The 20,757-nt window shown below is 41.9% G+C and overlaps 1 protein-coding gene across 3 annotated transcripts in view; it reads left to right on the forward strand.

The window, feature by feature from the left end:
- Window positions 1-20,757, forward strand: part of TRRAP (transformation/transcription domain associated protein) — a 321,632-nt gene that overhangs the window by 128,516 nt on the left and 172,359 nt on the right. For all 3 annotated transcript variants that reach the window (XM_061599260.1, XM_061599263.1, XM_061599262.1), the window contains exons 44-48: window positions 6,237-6,450; window positions 8,417-8,542; window positions 13,746-13,892; window positions 15,345-15,547; window positions 20,221-20,342. In XM_061599260.1, the coding sequence (XP_061455244.1) occupies window positions 6,237-6,450; window positions 8,417-8,542; window positions 13,746-13,892; window positions 15,345-15,547; window positions 20,221-20,342 (812 nt within the window). The remainder of the gene's footprint in view (window positions 1-6,236; window positions 6,451-8,416; window positions 8,543-13,745; window positions 13,893-15,344; window positions 15,548-20,220; window positions 20,343-20,757) is intronic.

The following is a 20,757-nucleotide window of genomic DNA, read 5'->3' on the forward strand; positions in this document are numbered from 1 at the left end:
AAGGGGAGGCCCATCCTAAGCGAACTACAGTTGATTCTGGGGCATTGTCTGATTCGGATGTCTCGCCCAATTGGGCTGATAAGGAGGAGGATGAGTTATCAGAGGAGGAACTGGAGGCTGTTCAATCCCAGCCCAGACTCTTCACTCCCGAAGTGTTCCATCTGCTACTTGTGACTGAAGCACAACGGGGAATGGAGGCCTCTTCCCCTTCTGGGTCTGTGGGGGCTAGAAAGGCTTTTCCATCCGTGGATAATAAACCTGTTGTAGTTCCTTTCCCGCAGGTTTTTAATGCTGTATGGGACACAGAATGGGCTGCTCCAAGTAAGTCACAGTTTCCCTCTGCATGGGCTAAGAGACATTATGTGTTCCCCCAATGTGTTCTGGATCCCCTGCGTTATCCAGCAGTGGATTCACCAGTTGCTTCCCTTGCCAGTTCTGCAGTTTTCATGTGGACAGAGGAGGTGGGAGCCAGGGAGGATGTCCCTAAGTTCGATGCTATGAAAAAGATGGCATATGCTTTTGCTCTGTCTGCCGATGCTTCTATGGATACTATGCAGTTGGTGGCCTGGTCTGTGGCCTCCACCACAGTAGCCCGCCATAATATCTGGCTCCACAAGTGAGCGGTGGATACTGGGTCCCAAACATGCTTCGGTGCTCTGTCCTTCATTGGTTCAAAACTGTTTGGGAAACCATAAGAAGCACATCTAATGGAGACTAAGGAAAAGATTAAGTCCCTTCTATTGGGCCTAAACATTGGGGAATGATGATCGTAAGGAAAGGTAGGCTCGGCTTTTTCGTCCCCCTAGACAATTTTCAAGACCCAGGGGTTTTTCTTCCGGTAGACCCTGTTGAGGAAAACAGGACAGGGGCAGAGGATGCTTCTGCTCAGGCAGACAACGGGGTACGTCCTTTAGCTCTGGGAAGTTTCAGAAGGGTGCAAAGAAGGCCCCCTCATCCTAACTCAAACCCTCTGACAGGGACCTCTGGGGGGGACCATGGGGGTCTGCATTTAACCCTTCCTGAATGACATTCTGGTGAGGGCTCAGTTGAAACATCAGTCTCAGGAGGACACCCTCCTCACCCTGGCCTGCCTTCGCTGGTTGGGGTTTGTGGTGAACATGGAGGAGAGTATGCTATCTCCCTCTCAGTTGGTCACTCACCTTGATGTTCAGCTAGACATGAGACAGTTTCGCATGAGTTTCACCACAGGACGAGCCTCGAAGCTACTGCACTTACGAGACAGGTTGTGTCACTCACATCCCACTCACACTTGATGATTCTCGCCCATCGATGAAGTCTAATGGTCTCTGCATATGATGTTCTCTGGGCACAGTACCATTCCAGGTTCCTGCAACAACTACTACCACCTCTGCAGAACCAGATTCTCCTATGGAAAAAAATGATGCTGCCAGTTCCCTTGCATCTGAAGTCAGAGTTGGCTGGTGGTTCATTCCTCATTGGCTGACTGTGGGGGTCAGTGACCCTCCCCAGGTCATACTGACATCCAGAGCTTGGAAAAGTTACTTTTTTGAACTACAACTCCCATCAGCCCTAGCCAGCATGGCTACTGGATTGGGCTGATGGGAGTTGTAGTTCAAAATAACTTTTCCAAGCTCTGCTGACATCACACGCGAGTCTCTTCAGATGGGGAGCTCATATAGACCAGCAAATGGCACAGGGAACCTGCTCCAAGCAGGAGTCAGAACTCAGCATCAATGTTCTGGAACTGAGAGCCATCAGGGTCAGACTGAAGGCCTTCACTTCAGAGATCAAGGGAACACACATTTTCATTTATACTGACAACACATCTGCCAGAGCATATGTGAACAAACAAGGGGGCACGTTCGAGGTCTTGGATAGCCGACACGGAATGTCTATTCCAGTGGGCAGAGCGTCATCTGTCCTCTTTGAAAGCCAAACATCTGGCAGAGACCAGCAATGCCATGGCTGATTAGCTAAACCGGACTGCAATCAAGGAAGCTGAGTGATGGTTGAATCTGGTGGTTTTTCATCAGATGATACAAAGTTTGGCCAGGCCGTTAGTGGATCTGCTTGCCAGCCCAGAGAACGAGCAGTTGAAGTCCTTTATCACAAGAACTCCATGTCCCCAAGCCCTTGGCACGAATGTCTTTGAGACGAACTGGCTGAAGGGCCTCCTGTATGCTTTCCTCCCATTTGGCCTTCTCCAATGCACCATCCAGAGAGTACGGATACTAAGGTCATTATTGTGGTTCCATATTGGCCGAGGTGGCCATGGTTCCAAGACCTGGTGGAACCTGTCAGTAAGGGAACCATGGCAACTACCGATACAACTGAATCTCCTTCTCCAGGGACTAGTATGCCATCCTTGGCCCAAACTCTTCCACTTCTCTTCCACTTGACAGCTTGGAGGCTGAGCAGCAATGGCTGGCAGACTTAGAATTTTTTGGGAAGGTTTTGGAAACACTCTTGGCCTCCAGGCATCAATCAGCAAACAAAGTCACTTTCCAGAAATGTACAAGACTTGCTGGGGTTTCTTCAGTTGGGTTTTGGATAAGGGCTTGAGTGCAGCGACTTTGAAACACCAAGCTGCTACACTTAGCAGCATTTTTTCCAGGTGGGGGGTCCCATCACATCCTTTGTATCAGCATTTTTTAAGGAGGCTTGCACTGCTGTCTCCTCAGACAGTTCACAGATTCCCCACATGGAACTTCAATTGGGTTCTGTCTGCATTAACTGGTTCTCCGTTTGAACCTCTAGCCACCTGTTTGCTGAATTTTCTCACCTTTAAAATGGTGTTCCTGGTTTCCATTACATCAGTGTGTTGGGTTTCAGAGTTGGGGGCGTTGTCTTCAGATCCACAGTTATGCGTGTTTCATCAAGACAAGGTGGTTCTGCATCTGGATCCAGCCTTTTAAGATTAATCAGCTTTCCATAGGTCCCAGGACCACTGTCTTGCCTTCTTTCTGTCCTGCACCTTCTTGTGCTCAAGAGTGTAGATGGCATTCTTTGGATGTAAGGAGGGCTTCTCCACACACTTTCATCAAGCACATACAGGGTAAGGTGGTCTCGCAAGAAAACTGTTCCCAAACTGTTAAGGGCATTATTATACCAATAGTAACACCTTGAACTTGGCCTGGTAACAAATTAGCAACCAGTGAAGATCTTTTGTGCAGGTGTTCTATGCTGACAAGGTCTCACCCTGTGAGTGATCTGGCTGCAGCATTCTGCACTAATTGCAGTTTCTGGGTCAGGTGCAAGGGAAGCCCTACATAGAGTGCATTGCAGTCATCCAGTATTGAAGTCACCAGTGTCTGAATTACTGTGTCCAAGCTCTCCCGGTCCAGGAATGGTTGTAGTTGTCTTACCAAGTGCAACTTGTGAAAGGCATTTCTAGCTACTGAGGTTATCTGGGCCTCCAGAACAGAGCTGGATCCAGAAGTACCCCCAGACTGCATACCTGCTCTATCAGGGGGAGCACAACCCTGTCTAGAGCAGGCAATTGCCCAATTTCTCAGACAAGGGAACCATTCACCCACAGTGCCTCTGTCTTTTTGTTTGAAATCTGTTTATAAAGATGATGAAAAGAAGAGGAGATGATGACTGGAAGCTGTCTTACACCAGGTCAGACTTTTTGACCATCTAACCCAGCATTGTTTTCTCTGACTGGCAGCAATTCTCCAGGGTCTTGGGCAGAAACCTTTCCCATCCCCAGCTACCTGATTCTTTTAACTAGAGATAATGAGAGAATGAATCTGGGATCTTCGTGGCACAAAACATGTGCTTCACCACAGAGCTACCCCAATTTTGAAATAATAGTTGAAAGGGACCAAAGCACCAGTCTCCTTGAGTGCATATTGGGCACCATTTCATATTTCATTAAAGGGCAAAGATTTCCAATTCTGGGGCGAGGACAGGACACAATTTTTCAGCATTACACTGGGAAAAAAGCAGTAAAACAGAAGGACTATAGCTCAGTGGTAGAGCATCTGTTTTGCATGCAGAAGGTCCCAGGTTCAATCCCTGGTGTCTCCAGATTGGGCTGGGAAAACTGTCCTGCCTGGAACCCTAGAAAGCTGCTGCCAGTCAGTGTAGACAATGTTGAGCTAGATGGACCAGTGGTCTGACTTGGTATAAAGCAGCTTCTTATGTTCCTAAGTATGGTTACTTCTTATATCTCATAATGATATCACATGGTTATTAATGCATGTTGAACAGCTGCCTCCTTTTTAAACAAAACAGATAGGGTCCTATTTAATAAGTCACTTGTTGTGTGCAGCAGGTGCACGGAACCTTTGACCTTCCAGAAGTTGATGAACTACAACTCCCAACAGCCTCAGCAAGCATGGCTAATGGTCGGGGATGATAGGAGTTCAGCAATATCTGAAGGGCCAAAGATTCCCTGCCTCTGCTATAGAACCTAGGAGTTAGCCGGTAATGTGTTCCTGAAGAATAATCACATATAATCAGTAAAATGCTGCAGTGGAGATTCTCTGTAAAAGGTGGCCTGATACCCACTGGTGCAAAGGTGGGGATTAGAAATGATTACAAATAATTTTAGTTGGTCATAGCAGTATCATTGAATTTCTCTGTTCAGGAAATCCAGTTTAAATAGTTATGGTACTTAACACCAGCCCAACTTAATAGAATATTCTCCATTCATACATTTAAATGTTGGAAATGTAGAACCCTTAGGGCAGATCTTCTTAAGTATGTGGCAAGAATGTCAGTATGCACAGAATTATTGGAAGATAGTATTATATATTGCAAAATACTTGGATGTCCTCTGAGTTTAAAGCCTTTATTGACACTATTTAAGATAATTTGCCCAGCACGGTGAAATCATCCACCATTGAGGGCCTCTTCTGCTCCTCAAATCACCTTGCACAGTTCAGGCCATGGCAAGTCACATGCAGAGAGGAATCACAGTGTAGGGAACGTACTTGCAGAGCAAATACCTACAGATGGCTCATGTATGGAATTCCAGCTACACACTGTAGGTGGAGACAAAATATGGACAGGGTCACACCTAGATGAAAGTTCCTTTCTGAATCCTTGCTAAATTGTGGCAAATGGTCAGTTTCTATCCACAGAGTGTTGTCAAGGGGATTTTGATTGGGAGTCTGGTGCTAACTATCTTGTTTACTGTTGTGCCAGTCACTTGAGGTCCAAATGGAAGTGGTGGAGAAACCTAGGGCATGCATACATGGAAGGGGAAAATTAAACTCTTCTTAAACCAAGAAGTGTGCCTATTTACATGTTCCTTTTCATTAACTAAGCCAGTAAAGTCAGTAAATTTGCATATTAGTAAAACCAATAGTTCTGAAACAAGAATACTTTCTTCATGTTCGGATGATGTGCACTTGTGTTGCAGCTGGCATCTTAGAATATGGGTAGCCAATGTAGTGCCATCCAGACTTTATAGTTGTAGTCCAACACCCATCAGCCCCAACCATTATGGTAATGATCAAGGATGATGGTAGTTATAGCTCAACAACATCTGGAGGGTGTCACATTAGCTACCCCTGTCTTAAAAAGGCATTCTGTCTTATTTGAGAAAAAAAGGGGGGAAATGGTGCTTAATATTACTAGTTATTAAGATGTGCTTGAATTGGAAAAAATTGTGGTCATTGCTTTTTTTAAAATCTGCTGCCTAATCAGTCAGGCATCCTTTCAGTCAATGATCTGAATTAATCAAACAATGCAACTTTAAATATTGTGTGATTTTTGAATATTAAGGCCAAAAAACAAATTGTGGAATAGTTTTGGTTTTCCTGAGCAGTTCAGTCGAACTGTAGCCCCTTTTTAGAGAGTTGAATTGACCAAAGAATAAATGCATTGGTAGGGGTAGGGGTAGGGGTTGGGGTAGGAAGTGGAATTTCAGTGCCTGGCTTGTCTTCGACCTCCAAATATTCAGTAGCTTGTTTTTTCTCTCCAGGTAAGGACTGCAAGATCTCAGATCATGTGACCCCGACCAATGAATGCAAGAAGGTTGGGGGTGGATACAATAGCACAATACCTCTCTCCCCCTCCATATGTTTATTATAAATGTGATCTGACCATATGGAAAGAGCATACCCGGTTCAGCAACATTTTGCCTCACAAACCTGCAGTGTTTGGAACAACACATGATTGATGCAGGAATGAAAGCTCTCTTGTGAAAGCCTGAAACCACTTTATTTTGGGTTTTCTCTTAAGTGGCATGAGTGTGTGTGTGAGAGAGAGACAGAGACATTTCTCTTGACATTTTATTCTAGGAACAACCCAACCAAGCCAACTTCGCTAATATATGCACTGGATTGGAGGTTCTCAGCTTTCTCCTGACTGTGCTGCAGTCTCCAGCTATTCTGAGTAGCTTCAAACCTCTGCAACGAGGGATCGCCTCTTGCATGACATGTGGAAACACCAAAGTTCTGAGGGCCGTCCACAGCCTGCTTTCTCGCTTGATGAGTAACTTCCCGACGGAACCAAGTATGTTGGAGAGGGACAGTCTCCTGCTTTGGCCCCCTTTTATTAGAAAATAAGTTCTGTGACCAGGGGAAGAGGGGCAGAACATCTCCAAATATTCGATCCTCTCGTTTGTGCCAATTTTTATGGACTTTTTTTTTGCTCTTTCAACCCCAATTAAAAGAAGTTGAAATAAGTAATCATGAGGAATACATCATTATTCACTGGCATAAAAACTTAATAACCTGTAGCAGTTATTACTTTGGCTCTAGAAATGCATGTCATAAATTTAACGTCTTGTGCAGTTACTATTTTTCTGCTTTGAAGGTGCAGTTTTTCAGTTGTTGAACATGGCTGTTTTAATAAGACAAGAAAGGGAAATTGGGTGTAAAGGCAGACTTTAGGTAACAATGAATAAGTGGGAAGAGGAAGAAAAGTCTTTAAGTTGCAACTACATTTAGAAAATTGTTATGTGGAGGACTTTATGGCAGAAGCCCCCCTCCCGCCTTGCTTGAGAGGTTGCAAACTCTGTGTTTCAAGCAGGAAATGTAGAGAGGAGTCCTTAATTGGTTACAGAAATCCAGTAATAAAGAATTCCAAAAACCCTATGAGGGCAATACCTGTATTAGGCCGGCCAAAATGCTACAAAATAACGAGCAAGCTTCAACAAGCCTGATCAGAGATGGGGAACCTCAGCCCCAGGGGCTGAAAGGGCCTTCCACACCTCTCTGTCTGGCCCTCAAGACTCTTCCCAGGCCACACCCTCTCCTCTGCTGCACCCCTTCTGCACAGGGCACACCCTTCACCAGCCCAGCTTTGTGCCTCCCCCTTTTTTTAGTGTTTTTGCTTGGCTAGAATATGTTCTTGAACTCTGATAATGCGTCTTACTTGCCTGGATGGAGAATAAAGAGGGATATAGCCAGTCACTTTTAAGGAATGGTTTGTACTTCTTTTGTGTTTTTATATTCCTATATGCTGCCCTGGTATTTTATGAGAGGGTGGCATATATAAATAAGTAAGAAAGTAAATAAGTGTTGCTCCATTCACTTTTGATTCTGGCCATGATTTTGACCACTGGTATTTGACCACTCCCACCCCACTTCACAGGAAGATTGCCTAGAAAGGAATGTGGCCTTTGGGCTGAAAAACTTCCCCCACCCCCTGAGCTGGATGGTAAACAAATTGGAATAAGGGAGATGAATTGGCTGACATAGAACCTATGCAGGGAGTCTGCATTTAGTCACAGTCTTAAGATGGAATGCTCGAGGAGGTGTGAGACAATGAAATGAGGCTCTGCTAGGTGGTTTATTGTTTCAGGTTGTACCTAGGGCTGCTGGGAAGTAGAAAAATAACAATGGTTCATCCCTCATTTTTTAAAATATCAAATCCAACCAGCTTTCTTGGTAGGTGGAAAACAAGAACTCAGACAAACCAGCTAGTTCTTATCTAAACAAAGCTGGAGATAATGAAGATCACTGTAATTTACTACTAGCAGTGTAACATCCTGCACTGGGTGTTTCTCCATCTGTGGTAGCTGCTTGAATGAAAGACAACTATATATATATACCTTGGTAACAGTAATTGTATGTTAGCAGCTGATGAAGGTGGAAGCATATATATATATATGCTTCCGCCTTCATCAGCTGCTAACATACAATTACTGTTACCAAGGTGGCAGTTATAGAGGTTTGAGAATGGAATGCTCAGAGGGGCTTGATTTGCAGAAGCTAACTAATGCTGGTACTGTCCTCCAAGTTCAGACCATGTGATGCCAATGTGTCCAGAGAGTATATCCAAAAGTTCTCCCTTTTAGTCAATGCTGCTGGATCTGTTGGCGCATCTATAGCTGTTACAGAAAAGTCCAACAGGCTGTGACCCTCAATACTGAAATGCTTTGCAACTGGTTGCTCCACTTTTTTTGTTAAGATTGCCAATTTGTATATATAAATAAATCTATCTCGCTTTTGATTTATTGTTAACTATGGTGCAGGTACTTCAAGCGTTGCATCAAAGTATGAAGAACTGGAGTGTCTCTATGCTGCTGTTGGGAAGGTTATTTATGAAGGACTTACTAATTATGAAAAAGCTACTAACGCCAATCCTTCTCAATTGTTTGGTAAGTTTACAGTGTATTACATCATTAGGGTTGGACATTTGACTGGTCAGAAAACATTCCGTCAATTGATCAGTCATATATTCTCAAACATTTTGAAAGTGTTAACAGTATAAGAACAACAAAGAAGACAATCTTCCACAGGTTTGATGCTTGTACCAATTACAGAAATCAAATTTAATAGCTCTTATAAGTATTGTTTTTTACATATCCGTGTTACATTTTTTAATTTTTACGTACTCCCAAGGAACGAAGGGAGTACATAGTCCTCCACTATTTTTATCTTCACTAAAACTCTGTGAGGTAGATTAGTGTGTATCTTCTAAACAACCAACACTTACCATATATACATTAATATAGGAACATCACAGTCTGCATCTGTCTAACATCACCTGAAGCATTTCATAGCTGAGTGACAATTTGAACATGGATCTGGTCCTAGTATGACACTTTACCCCAGGGATAACCAATGTGGTGCCCTCCAGATGTAGTTGGACTTCATTAGCCCCATCCAGCATGGCCAGTGATCAGGGATGTCAGGAAATGTAGTTCAGCAACATCTGGAGGGTACACACCCCTCCTCCCCCTGCTCTCCCCACTATACAGTGTTCTTAGCCACTACTTATTTTCTTGTTTGGAGAAGCCTGCAATTTCAGCAGATAGCCAGTGTCAGAAGATTTGCTGTGCTTCTAGATTTGCCTCTGACTTCTATACAAGTAGGGGACACATTGCCCTCACTCCTGCCTTTGGTAACCAATGACACCATAGTGAAATAATAGAAAAGGTAATTTGCTATTTACACATTAACAATGTAAGAACATACCAGAATCAGGCCATTGAATCAGGCCAGCATCCTGTTCTCACCGTGGTCAACCAGATGCCTGTGGGAAGCCTGCAAGGAGGACCTGAGTGCGATAGCACTCTCCCATCTTGCGGTATACAGAAACAGATATTCAGAAGCATATTGCTTTTGGCCGCAGAGAGAGAACATAGTCACCAGGCTTAGTAGCCATTGATAGTCCTATCCTCCTTGAATTTGTCTTATCCATGTCGGTAGCCATCACTGCCTCCTGGGAGGGTGAATTCCATAGTCTAACTATGTGCTTTATGAAGAAGTATTTTCTTTTATCTGTCCGGTATCTTCCAACATGTCCCCGAGTTCTAGTGTTATGATTGCATTAAACGTTGCAGTTTGACAATGTATCATTACTGGCTATTGGAATATGGCTAGAGCATTCATGATCCTCTAGCAGACGGCTAGAGAAAAATATAAAACAGATGCTGTTTGTAAAATAGGCATCTCTTTGGGAATCTCTATGTGCACATGCCCATATGTGTTTGTTTTTAAATGAATGCAGTGCTCAAGTGTCAGTGAATGAAATACTTATTTTTTCCATCAAACTGCTTAACAGCTTCCAATATTTTCATATCAAAGATGGTTTAAGCCTTTTGTCCTGAAATATGTGTTCCTTTTGAACTACTCAAACCTGCACCCTGCCCAAGTCCCTCTATCAAGACCGTCCCTGCTTTTAAAAATGACTTATTCCCCATAAACTCCTCTTTCCTTGGCATGGCTGACAAGTGTCTTGCCACTATTCCCTACTCTTAATTCATTCCCTCTGTATATATGTGTGGTCTCTTTCTTTCTTCAGATATTTGGTCAAGAATTGCATCACTTCTCTAATTAATAAAATGACAAGACTTAACTGTACTTCAGATGACAAACTATGGGCATTCACAAAATACATGATATGTCAAGATGACAGTTTATTATTATTATTATTTATTTATTATTTGATTTATATCCCGTCCTTCCTCCCAGCAGGAGCCCAGGGTGGCAAACAGAAATGCTAAAAACACTTTAAAAAGACCTTAAAATACATTAAAATAAAACAATGTTAAAAACATTTTTAAAAACTTTAAAAACATCTTTAAAAACAAACAAAAAGAGTTAAAAACATGTTATTAAAGAAAACATATTAAAAGCAATTTTAATACAGACGCAGACTGGGACAGTTGGATTATAGCATTCAGGTATCTTGCGAGGTGTCTGGTAGTGATTGTCTGAGCTTCCCTCACTGCTGTTGGTTGAGCTGCTCTGATGCTTTAGAGGGACAGGGCAGGCAGAAGGACCCAGGGGTGGGGGAGAGGTAGAAGAACCAAGAGCCTAAGGCAGGGATACCCAACATGGTGTCCTGTAGATGCTGTTAAGACTACAACTCCCATCATCCCTGACCATTTGCTAGGCTGGTTGGAACTGGAGTCTAACAACATCTGGAGGGCACCAGGTTGACTATCCCTGGCCAAGATGAGATATGAAAAGACAACAGAAGCAGGGTGGCTAGAAGAATGGAGTTGGAGAGGATATGGTGGTTCGAGCGGCCAGGGGAATGATGGCAAGAGGAGAAGTCTACAGTAGAAGGAGAAGTTGCAAAGAAGATGATAATCTGGGTGAGTGAATGGGCAAAGATAATTTCTGCACAGAGCCAAGAATAACACAGGCAATAAAAGCTAAAATGCCCATATTGAGTCAAAATACCCAGCAAGATCTTCTACTGCAAGTCTCTACTTTATTTCAAAAGCACTATTTAAACAAATAAATTATATGCTAGCCTTAAGTTGTAGATGATCATCACACCTGTACTGCTCTTTGGTTTTCCAATACTATAGAGTTATTTCAGAGGCCCTTCTGGATTTATTCTGTTAATCCTTTGAATCCGCAATAGGCTTCTCTTTTATTCACATGTAAACTTTTTGATTAATCAGGCAGGGGATGGGTTTCTCTTTGGATCTTGTCAAGAAGCCAGAGTGGTAACACAGATGTGTTGAAATGATTAAACAGTTTTGCAACCTGGGTCTATCCTAAGCTTGCCACGGAATTGCTTCTGTCAATATTGCAGGCCTGAAATTGCAATGGCTTGGAGCTAGCTGCTTTAAATGGCAAATGTCCTTCACTATTCTAGTCTGTGATCTGTGTAGACAGATGTAATTTCACTTTGGGAATTGCCTATTTGTCAGATGTCAGGTTCTGCTATAGAACACACTAACCAAAAAAGATACTTCTTATCATTTGTCCACAACACTCCAAGGTTATAGAGCCTACACTTGTTGGATTAGCTCCCCCTGGAGCTAGTACACAGTGTTATTGAACCCCCCCACACACACCAGCAAGTCAAAGTAAGCAAGTACACACTCTTATTGGATGCAAAATAACAAGCATTTAAGAGAAAGACAGGAGCAGGGGGCATGGGGAAATAAATTGAATAAGTTATTGGTTCTCTTGGCTACCAAAAGTGGAGTGTCTAAATCATTTGTGGGGATTTCTTTAGAATTACTTAGTTACGGCTTGATAGCAAGAACCTTGGAGGTTAAAGGGCTGTTCTTTGACTGCAGAGAGGTTTGATCTGTCACAGGCTTGAGGGCAGACAGTGCTACATAGATAACACTCTGCTGGCTTTTTACATTCTGTAGAGCCAGCTGGGTCAAAGCCGAAAGGAAGCCCAGAGGCTGATGCGCACAGATGCAAAAGGAGAGTCCGGAGTTGTATGACGCACACCATAGGAACATGGAATGTGAGAAGCATGAACCAGGGAAAGTTAGAAATTGTCAAGCAAGAAATGGAATGTATCAACATTACAATATTTGGTGTGAGTGAATTAAAATGGACAGGAATGGGACATTTTCAATCAGGCAACTACAAAATATTTTATGCAGAAAATGAGAAATCAAGAAGAAACGGGGTTGCTTTAATAGTAAGAAATGATGTAGCAATTGGAATTAGGAGCTACAACGCAAGGTCTGAGTGAGTGATATTAATGAGATTAAACGGGAAACCTATTAACATAACCATCATCCAAGTCTACACTCCAATGTCAAATGCAAAAGAAGAGGAATTGGAGAGATTTTACACAGAAGTACAGGAGGAAATTGATCACACACCAAAACAAGATATGATGATAATCATGGGGGACTGGAATGCAAAAGTAGGGAACAGAGAAGAACTAGGACTTGTGGGGAAATGGGGCTTAGGAGACAGAAATGAAGCAGGAGAAAGACTTATTGAATTCTGTGAAGCCAATAATTGTTTCTTGCCAACACATTTTTTGAGCAACCGAAAAGACGACTGTACGCATGGACATCACCAGATGGTCAGTATAGGAATCAAATTGATTATATAATTGGCAACAGAAGATGGAGAAGTTCCATACTTTCTGCAAAAACAAGACCAGGAGCAGACTGCGGTCCAGATCATGAACTGATCGTATCGAAAATCAGAGTAAAGCTAAAGGAGAACAACTAAGCACTCATAATGCCAAAATACAATTTAAATAACATCCCAGAAGAATATAAAGATCAAATAAGGAACAGATTTGAGGCTTTAAACTTAGTTGAGAGAGAACCAGAAGATCTATGCAGTCAGGGACATTATCAGAGAATGCAAAACACAATACCTCTACTTAAAAAGAGAGAAAGACCTCAATGGATGACGGAAGAAACTCTTAAAATGGTTAAAAAGAGAAGGAAAGCAAAAGCAAAAGGAGATAGAAACACAGTCAGTACCCTAAATGCAGCAATACAGCAACTAGTATGCAGAGACAAAGAGAACTATTACAATAGTTATTGTATAGAAATAGAAGAGGACAACAAAAAGGGTAGAAGAGCCCTATTCCAAAAGATTAAAGAAATTAAAGGGAAATTCAAACCAAATCAATGAATTTTGGGTAGGATAGAGAACTATAAGTGGTTATAGCATGACACTGGGAAAGGTTGGGGTGCGAGTGATGTCTGCTTTGACATGAAGTAGACAGTTGGGCAGTCTTTGGAAAGGAACTATGCCTTGATAGAGCTGTTTGATAGCCCAGTTCTTAACTCTTTTAGTGAGAAACTGCAGGAAACCACAGGAGGGGAGAGTGCTATTGCACTCAGGTCCTGCTTGCGGGCTTTTCACAGTCATTTGGTTGACCACTGTGAGAACAGGATGCTGGAAGAGATGGGCTGCTGGCCTGATTCAACAGGACTTTTCTTAAGTTCTTATGGAAGGAAAGGTGGTTGTCAGAATCCACCCATATTGTTAAAATGTTAGATTGTTGAACTACCCCACTACTGTAAAAAAAAGTTTGATTTCTTTAAAATGGGATAGTGACAGATTGGGTTTTTTTATTACTTTTATTAATATGTAGGTTTTGTGTGTCTCCACGTATTTTAGGTACTCTAATGATTTTGAAGTCTGCATGTAGCAACAATCCCAGCTACATAGACAGATTGATTTCAGTCTTCATGCGATCTCTCCAGAAGATGATGAGGGAGCACTTAAACCAACAGTCCCAAGCAGGGGCAGCAGAAGCGAACACAGGTAATACATTCTGACTCCCCACTGCCAAGGTTAAGCTGCATGTTTAGTGTTGCTCCTTAGAGTGCTTTTAGAAGTTTTATAGCATGTTCCAAAACTTCTTTAAAATTTAAGAAATCTTGTTCAAAGTAAATGTTCATGAAAAAAGGCATGCTCTATCTTGCAAAACATGGGAACGTGGATGTTGCTGATCTTCTAGTCCAGTAGTTCACAAACCGTTTTCCTCACAGAGCACTTGAAAATTGCCGAGGGTCTTGGCGGACCGCTAAACTATTTTTTCTGTCTGTTGTAGAAATTGTAATGCACTGTTTTAAGATGCTGTATGATTTTTAATTGTATGTTTATTACTTCTTTTGTTTTTTATATTGTATTTTACTGTTTTGTGATTTGCATTCCATAGAATTCAAATTGTAATAGAATAAAATACAATATAAGAAGTAAAAGAAGCAATAAAAATACAATTAAAATCTATATGAATATTTAAAGTGGAGAACCTTACAGACCACTGGTGGTCTGCGAACCACAGTTTGGGAACCCCTGTTCTAGACCAAGGGGGGAGTTAGATACTATATTGGCAAACATGCTATCCCCAATTCCTTCTTTGCCAAGATAACAGGAATGCAGGTGTGTGCATTTGCAGGGAACATTTGGAAGGCAGAGTCCCATGTCTGCCGGTCATCACCTGAAAGTATCCTTACAAGGCTACTTCCCCTTCAGCCAGGATCCTTTTCTGCATAATGAGCCTGGCAGAGAGTAAAGTTTTGAAGACAGGGCGGGTATATATAGAGGGGAATTAGTGGGGAGGAGAGGGATTAAGTATCCTCTGCTCACCCACCACTTCTCTCCCCCCCCCCTTGCATTAGCATTACACTGGAAATTGGGCTGGAAGCTGCATACATTTTCCTTGTAACTTACATTCCACTTTTATGTGAGGGGAGACTGGGCATTGGGTGGAATCTTCAAAGGAATGGGGAAGGACTGTTGGGGGGATGAGAAAAATAGATTTGAGAGGTTTGGAGGTTTATGTCCCTTATTTGTTGGTTGTTCCTTCTCGTGTGGCATTCATTACTCTGAATTAGATGGTGTGCTCAAAGACTTTTGCCTTCAGATTTTGGAACAGAACAGACTAAAATTCAAAACAAGTTAGCTGCTGATTGGTTCCCATGTCTTAATGGAATGGAAATGTTAGGTATATTTGGTCACCTTATTACTTCTAGACGTTCTGGATTAGGCAGATGGATTGCAGCCTTGAAGGAATATTTTTGCTTGGATTTATTTGCAGCTTTTACTGAAATGTTTTTCAGAAGTTGTACACAGAGATGGTTTAGTGGACTCTTCCTTTTACTTGAAGACCGGTCACGACAGTTGCTAGGGAAGATTCAGCAAGTGAAAGCCCTTAATCAGTTTGTGCATGATCAAGTAACTTGTGTGGTTCCATTGTGATTCTTTCTGTAGCTGGCACAAGTGAATTGGTCATGCTGAGCTTGGACTTGGTGAAAACTCGTCTTGCTGTGATGAGCATGGAAATGAGGAAAAACTTTATCCAAGCTATTCTAACATCTCTCATTGAGAAATCAAATGATGCCAAAATCCTTCGCGCTGTGGTCAAAATTGTGGAAGAGTGGGTGAAAAGCAACTCTCCAATGGCTGCCAACCAGGTAATCTAAAGAGAACTCCCTATAGAGTACAACAAAACTTTTCTTCTGAATTTTTGTCTTGTAAGATGTTGGCTCATCTAATTTGAGAACCAACAAGGTGTAGAAGGAAAAAATGACTCGGAGGGAACCATGCACTCTATCCTGAACTCCTTAGAGAAAGGGAAGCTTTAAAAAGATAATCAAACAAAGCATTAAGATCATAAAAGCAGACTGCTGGATCAGGCCAGTGGACATCTAGTCCAGCATCCAGTTTTCACAGTGGCCAACTAGATGCCCATGGGAGGCCCACAAGCTGGACCTCAGCACAAGGGCACTCCCCCCACCCCACGCAGTTTCCAGCAACAGGTATTCAGAAGCATACTTGGGCAGAGCATAGCCATTGTGGCTATTAGCCTTTGATACCATTATCCTCCATTAATTTGTCTGATCCTCTTTTAAAGCTGTCCAAGTTGGTGACCATCACTGCCTCCATAGCTTAACTATGCACTGTGTGAAGAAGTACTTTCTTTTATTTGTCCTGAATCTTTCAGCCATGAGTTCTAATGCTATGACAAAGGGATAAAATTTTCTCTCTATTGTCTCTTTCCATGCGATGAATAATTTTATTTCCTCTATCATATCACCTCTTACTCACCTTTTCTCTAAACTAAAAAGCCTCAAATGCTGCAATCTTTCCTCATAGGGGAGAGTCATTCCATCCCTTGATCATCATGCTTGCCCTTTTTTGAACCTTTTCCAACTCTACAATAGCCTTTTTGAGCTGACCAGAACTGAACAGTATTCCAAATGCAGTCATACCATAAATTTGTACAATGGCATTATGATATTAGCAGTTTTATTTTCAATATCTTTCCTAATGATCCCTAGCATGGAATTTGCCCTTTTCACAACTGCTGCACACTGGGTCGACATCTTCATCGATCTATCTACTATGACCCCAACGTCTCATTCCTGGTGCAGAGCCCATGAATGTGTATGTGAAATTAAAAAATTTTGACCCAACATGCATCACTTTACACTTGATCACATTAAATTGCATTTGCCATTTTACTGCCCATTCACTCAGTTTGGAAAGGACCTTTTGGAGCTTTTCGTATTTTTTAATGACCCTGAACAATTTAGTATCATCAGCAAAATTGGCCACCTCACTTCTCAGCCCTAACTCTAGATCATTTATGAACAAGTTAAAAATCACAGGTCCCAATACTGGGCCTTGGGGGACTCCATTTTCTACATCCCTCCATTGGGAGAACTGTGTCTTTTGTCTCCTGTCTGCTTCCCACTGTTTAACAAGTTCCCAATCCACAAGAAGACCTCTTCTCTTATTCCATGACTGCTAAGCTTACTCAGGAAGTTGAGTGAACACAGTACCTTACAGGACAGGGATGGGGAACGTCAGGCCCTCCAGATGTTGCTGGACTCCAGCACCCATCATCCCTGGCCCTTGGCCATCCTGTCAGGGGCTGATGGAATCCAAGGACATCTAGTCTCCCCACACCCCTGTAATACAGTTTGCTTTTGCTTACATGTTCCCATTAAAAGGAAGTAGAATCATAGAATCGTAGAGTTGGAAGGGGCCTATAAGGCCATAGAATCCAACCTTCTGCTCAATACAGGAATCCTAATTAAAGCGTACCTGACAGTTGGCTGCCCAGCTGCCTCTTGAAGGCCTCCAGTGTTGAAGAGGCAACTACCTCCCTAGGTCATTGGTTACATAGTCGTACCGCTCTAACTGTATTTTTCCTGACATTCAATTGAAATCTGGCTTCCTGTTAACTTGAGCCCATTATTCCGTGTCATGCACTCTGGGACGATCAAGAAGAGATCCTGGCCCCCTGTGTGACAACCTTTCAAGTACTTGAAGAGTGCTCTCATATCTCCCCTCAGTCTTCTCTTCTCAAGGCTAAACATGCCCAGTTCTTTCAGTCTCTCCTTTGTTTCCAGTCCCCTGATCACCCTTGTTACCCTCCTCTGAATCCTTTCCAGTTTGTCTGCATCCTTCTTGAAGTGTGGTGTCCAGAACTGGATGCAGTACGTAAGATGAGGCCTAACCAAATCAAATCAAATTTATTGTGCGGTCATAGACCCGTTATACATATAAAAGATTAAAACAAGCAAGATAAAATAAAAGATAAAAAGATATACAACAGATACATCTATCAACACAAGATATTAGAAATGTATTTGCATGTATTTGCTACGTGAGGATTGGGCCATGTGAAGGAATTTGGCAACCCCGAGCGATATTGATTTATCCGTGCCGCATAAAAGGAACTGCAATTTGTCCAGTGTTGTGTCTCCAGGCAAATTTACAGTCAAAGGGTATAGGAACTTGGTACAGGCAGTGGAATAAAGAGGACAGGTAAAGAGCACATGGGACAGGGATTCGATTACATTAAGTCGGCAAGGGCAGAAACGCCTAACCATTTCTGAATAGAGAGGAACCAATACTTCACGCGATTCGGAAACTATGCTTCTGTTTATGCAGCCTAAAATAGCAATTGCCTTTTTTGCAGCCATGCTGTTGGCTCATATTCAGCTTGTGATCAACAGCAATCCCAAGATCCTTCTTGCATGCAGTATTACTGAGCCGAGTACTCCCATCTTATAACTGTGCATTTGTTTTCTATTTCCTACATGTCCGAAAAGTTTTCTAAAATAAACCTTTATACTTGGATAACAAGTCTTGCTTCCTTAATGCTGCATTTTTTTTAGCATTGTTGTGGAAGCAAGGCAGAGAACATAATGGTAACTCACTGACCACTACTTGTTCTCTTCCTCCTGGACTTTTCTCCATTTTGATCCAAAAAATACTCCAAAGTGATGGCACAAGGCAGCTACAAAATTGCAGTCCCATTCAGTGTTTATTATGGGACCCACCAAGCTCCGTGCCCTTCAGGAACCAAGAGAAGAGCTCCCTACAGGGATCTCTGATGAAGGCAAAATGCCCATTGTAACCACAAGAGGACAACAGGGGGAAGGGAATAAAAAGACATGAGACACACAGGGCAAAAGTAGTATGTACTGATATATATAAAAAATCGTATCCAGTGTAACCAAAACTGTAGTAACACCAGAGGGGGAGAGGAGGAAGCTCAGTAAAAAACACCAACTCAGAAAATACATGATAGGAAAGGCACAAAACCAAGAAAAGACAAATACTTGAGAGAGAACAAGAGGACCCAACCATCACTAACCACAGGCAGGGTCGGTCTGGTGAGAGGGATGACTCCTCCCCCTGAAGAAGAGGCAAAAGGCTGTAGTGGACCATGCCTGCTCCTTCCAGTAGGAGGTGTCATGCCTATCAGGAATGTCATCCATCATCCCTGTAGACAGAAATTCACGGTAAGACAAATTTCCATTTCCCCCTTGTGCTGAAATGTTGGGTGCATGCTCACCCTCCCTTCTGTGTGCATACAAAGGGGATTTTGTAGCAGATACTCCACCTCCTCTTGCGTGACTCGATAGGCAAAGTGATTCTGAATTTTTGTGGCTAGAAAAGATGCCTCAAAGACAATCTTGCTGTATAATTGTTCCTTCAAATATTTGGTAGACTTTTTTAAACATTAATTCTTCACTTGATAAGCAGGCAAGAACATAGCTCTCCACAGTAATACCTGTAATTTTACAGCCGTAACAATCTAAACTCCCATAAACCCCCTAAATCTTACTCTAGCTTTTGAATTGTATTCTTTGCACCATTGTTTATATCCTCTGCCTTTTGCTTTTTTATCTTATTTTATTTTAATGCTTCATTATATTTATTATGTTACTGTGTTTTTTGTTTTTTTAACAAAATTGCTTTATTGTATGAGTTGCCCTTGAAAACCTTTTTTGATACAGGACAACATGTTAATAATCCAAATAAATAATAAGAGTGATAGCAGTGTGTTTATGTAATCCAAGGTTTGTGTGTACATTAAAAAAGTACATGTCTTTGTAATCAAAGGCAAAAACAATTAGTTGTGCACTCAGATGTATAAGTGAATATTTGAGGGAAGAAAGAGACCAACAGTTGTGAAACAGGATGACTTTAGTCCACATAGTAGGAGTAGGAACACCAGTGCAGACTTGACCCTGTAAGTACAATGCCTTCAATGCCTATCTTGCAGAGTTGGTACAAGAGAATGTCAATGGCATCAAAAGCTGCAGAGAGATCAAAAAGATGGAGAACTGTTCATCACACTCATTGGTGGTGGGTCTCCCATAGGTTTTCTTCCCCTACTTTTTTTTTAACTTCTGTAAACCTTGTGGTACCCTCGGTTCTGCTGATCCCTGCTTCTTGAGTGTGAGTAGTGCCCTTTTGACTATGTAAGCAATGGTATTTGTAGTCTGGATATCAGAAATAGATCAGTGGTTCAGTGTCTGCTTTGTATATAGAAGGTCCCAGCTTCAGTCCCAAGCATCTCCAGGAAAGGCTTGGAGAGACCCCAACCTGAAACTTTAGAGAATTGCTACCAGTCACTGTAGACAGTACAGAGCTAGATGTACCAGTGAGCCTGACTTGGTATAAGACAGCTTCCTGTGTTCCTAAATAGAGAGAATGATGTGAATGCAACTCTGACTTCATGCTAGGACCAAAATGTGGAAATTGTATAAGATACATGGTATTTATATTGTTTCACAATTTTAAAGACAAGGTGAAAAACTAATTGTGTTGTATTTCTTTTCAGACACCTACACTGCGAGAGAAGTCCATTTTGCTAGTAAAAATGATGACCTACATTGAAAAACGTTTTCCAGAAGACCTTGAATTAAATGCCCAGTTTTTAGACCTTGTTAACTATGTCTATAGGTAATTACAGCAATTAATCAACCGGTTCAGCTTACTGGTTCATAATTTGTGCCATGTATGACCTTAATAACATACCATCAATCTCTTAAAGCTAATTAGAGGGTTTTTGGAGGTGGGGTGGGGGATAAAATAACAATTCTCCAGGGTTTCATAGAATGTTCATACCTCCAAAGCCTAGGTCAATTTGTATCTTTTTCTGCTAAGTGAAATGCATATATACTGTGGTACCCTATACAATGCATTACATTTTATATGCAAATCATGCATTGTGTACCACAAATAATAATGGATTACAGGAGTTCAGAATTTTTCATTTCATAACAGTGAATTAATTGGGGTTTTGTAATTTGTTAAATCCAGAGCTCTTCTCCATAAAGTGTATGAACATATTAAGATGCTTTATACCAGTAGTTCT

The sequence above is a fragment of the Rhineura floridana genome, chromosome 17, assembly GCF_030035675.1.
Source record: "Rhineura floridana isolate rRhiFlo1 chromosome 17, rRhiFlo1.hap2, whole genome shotgun sequence".
Classification (NCBI taxonomy): Eukaryota; Metazoa; Chordata; class Lepidosauria; order Squamata; family Rhineuridae; genus Rhineura; species Rhineura floridana.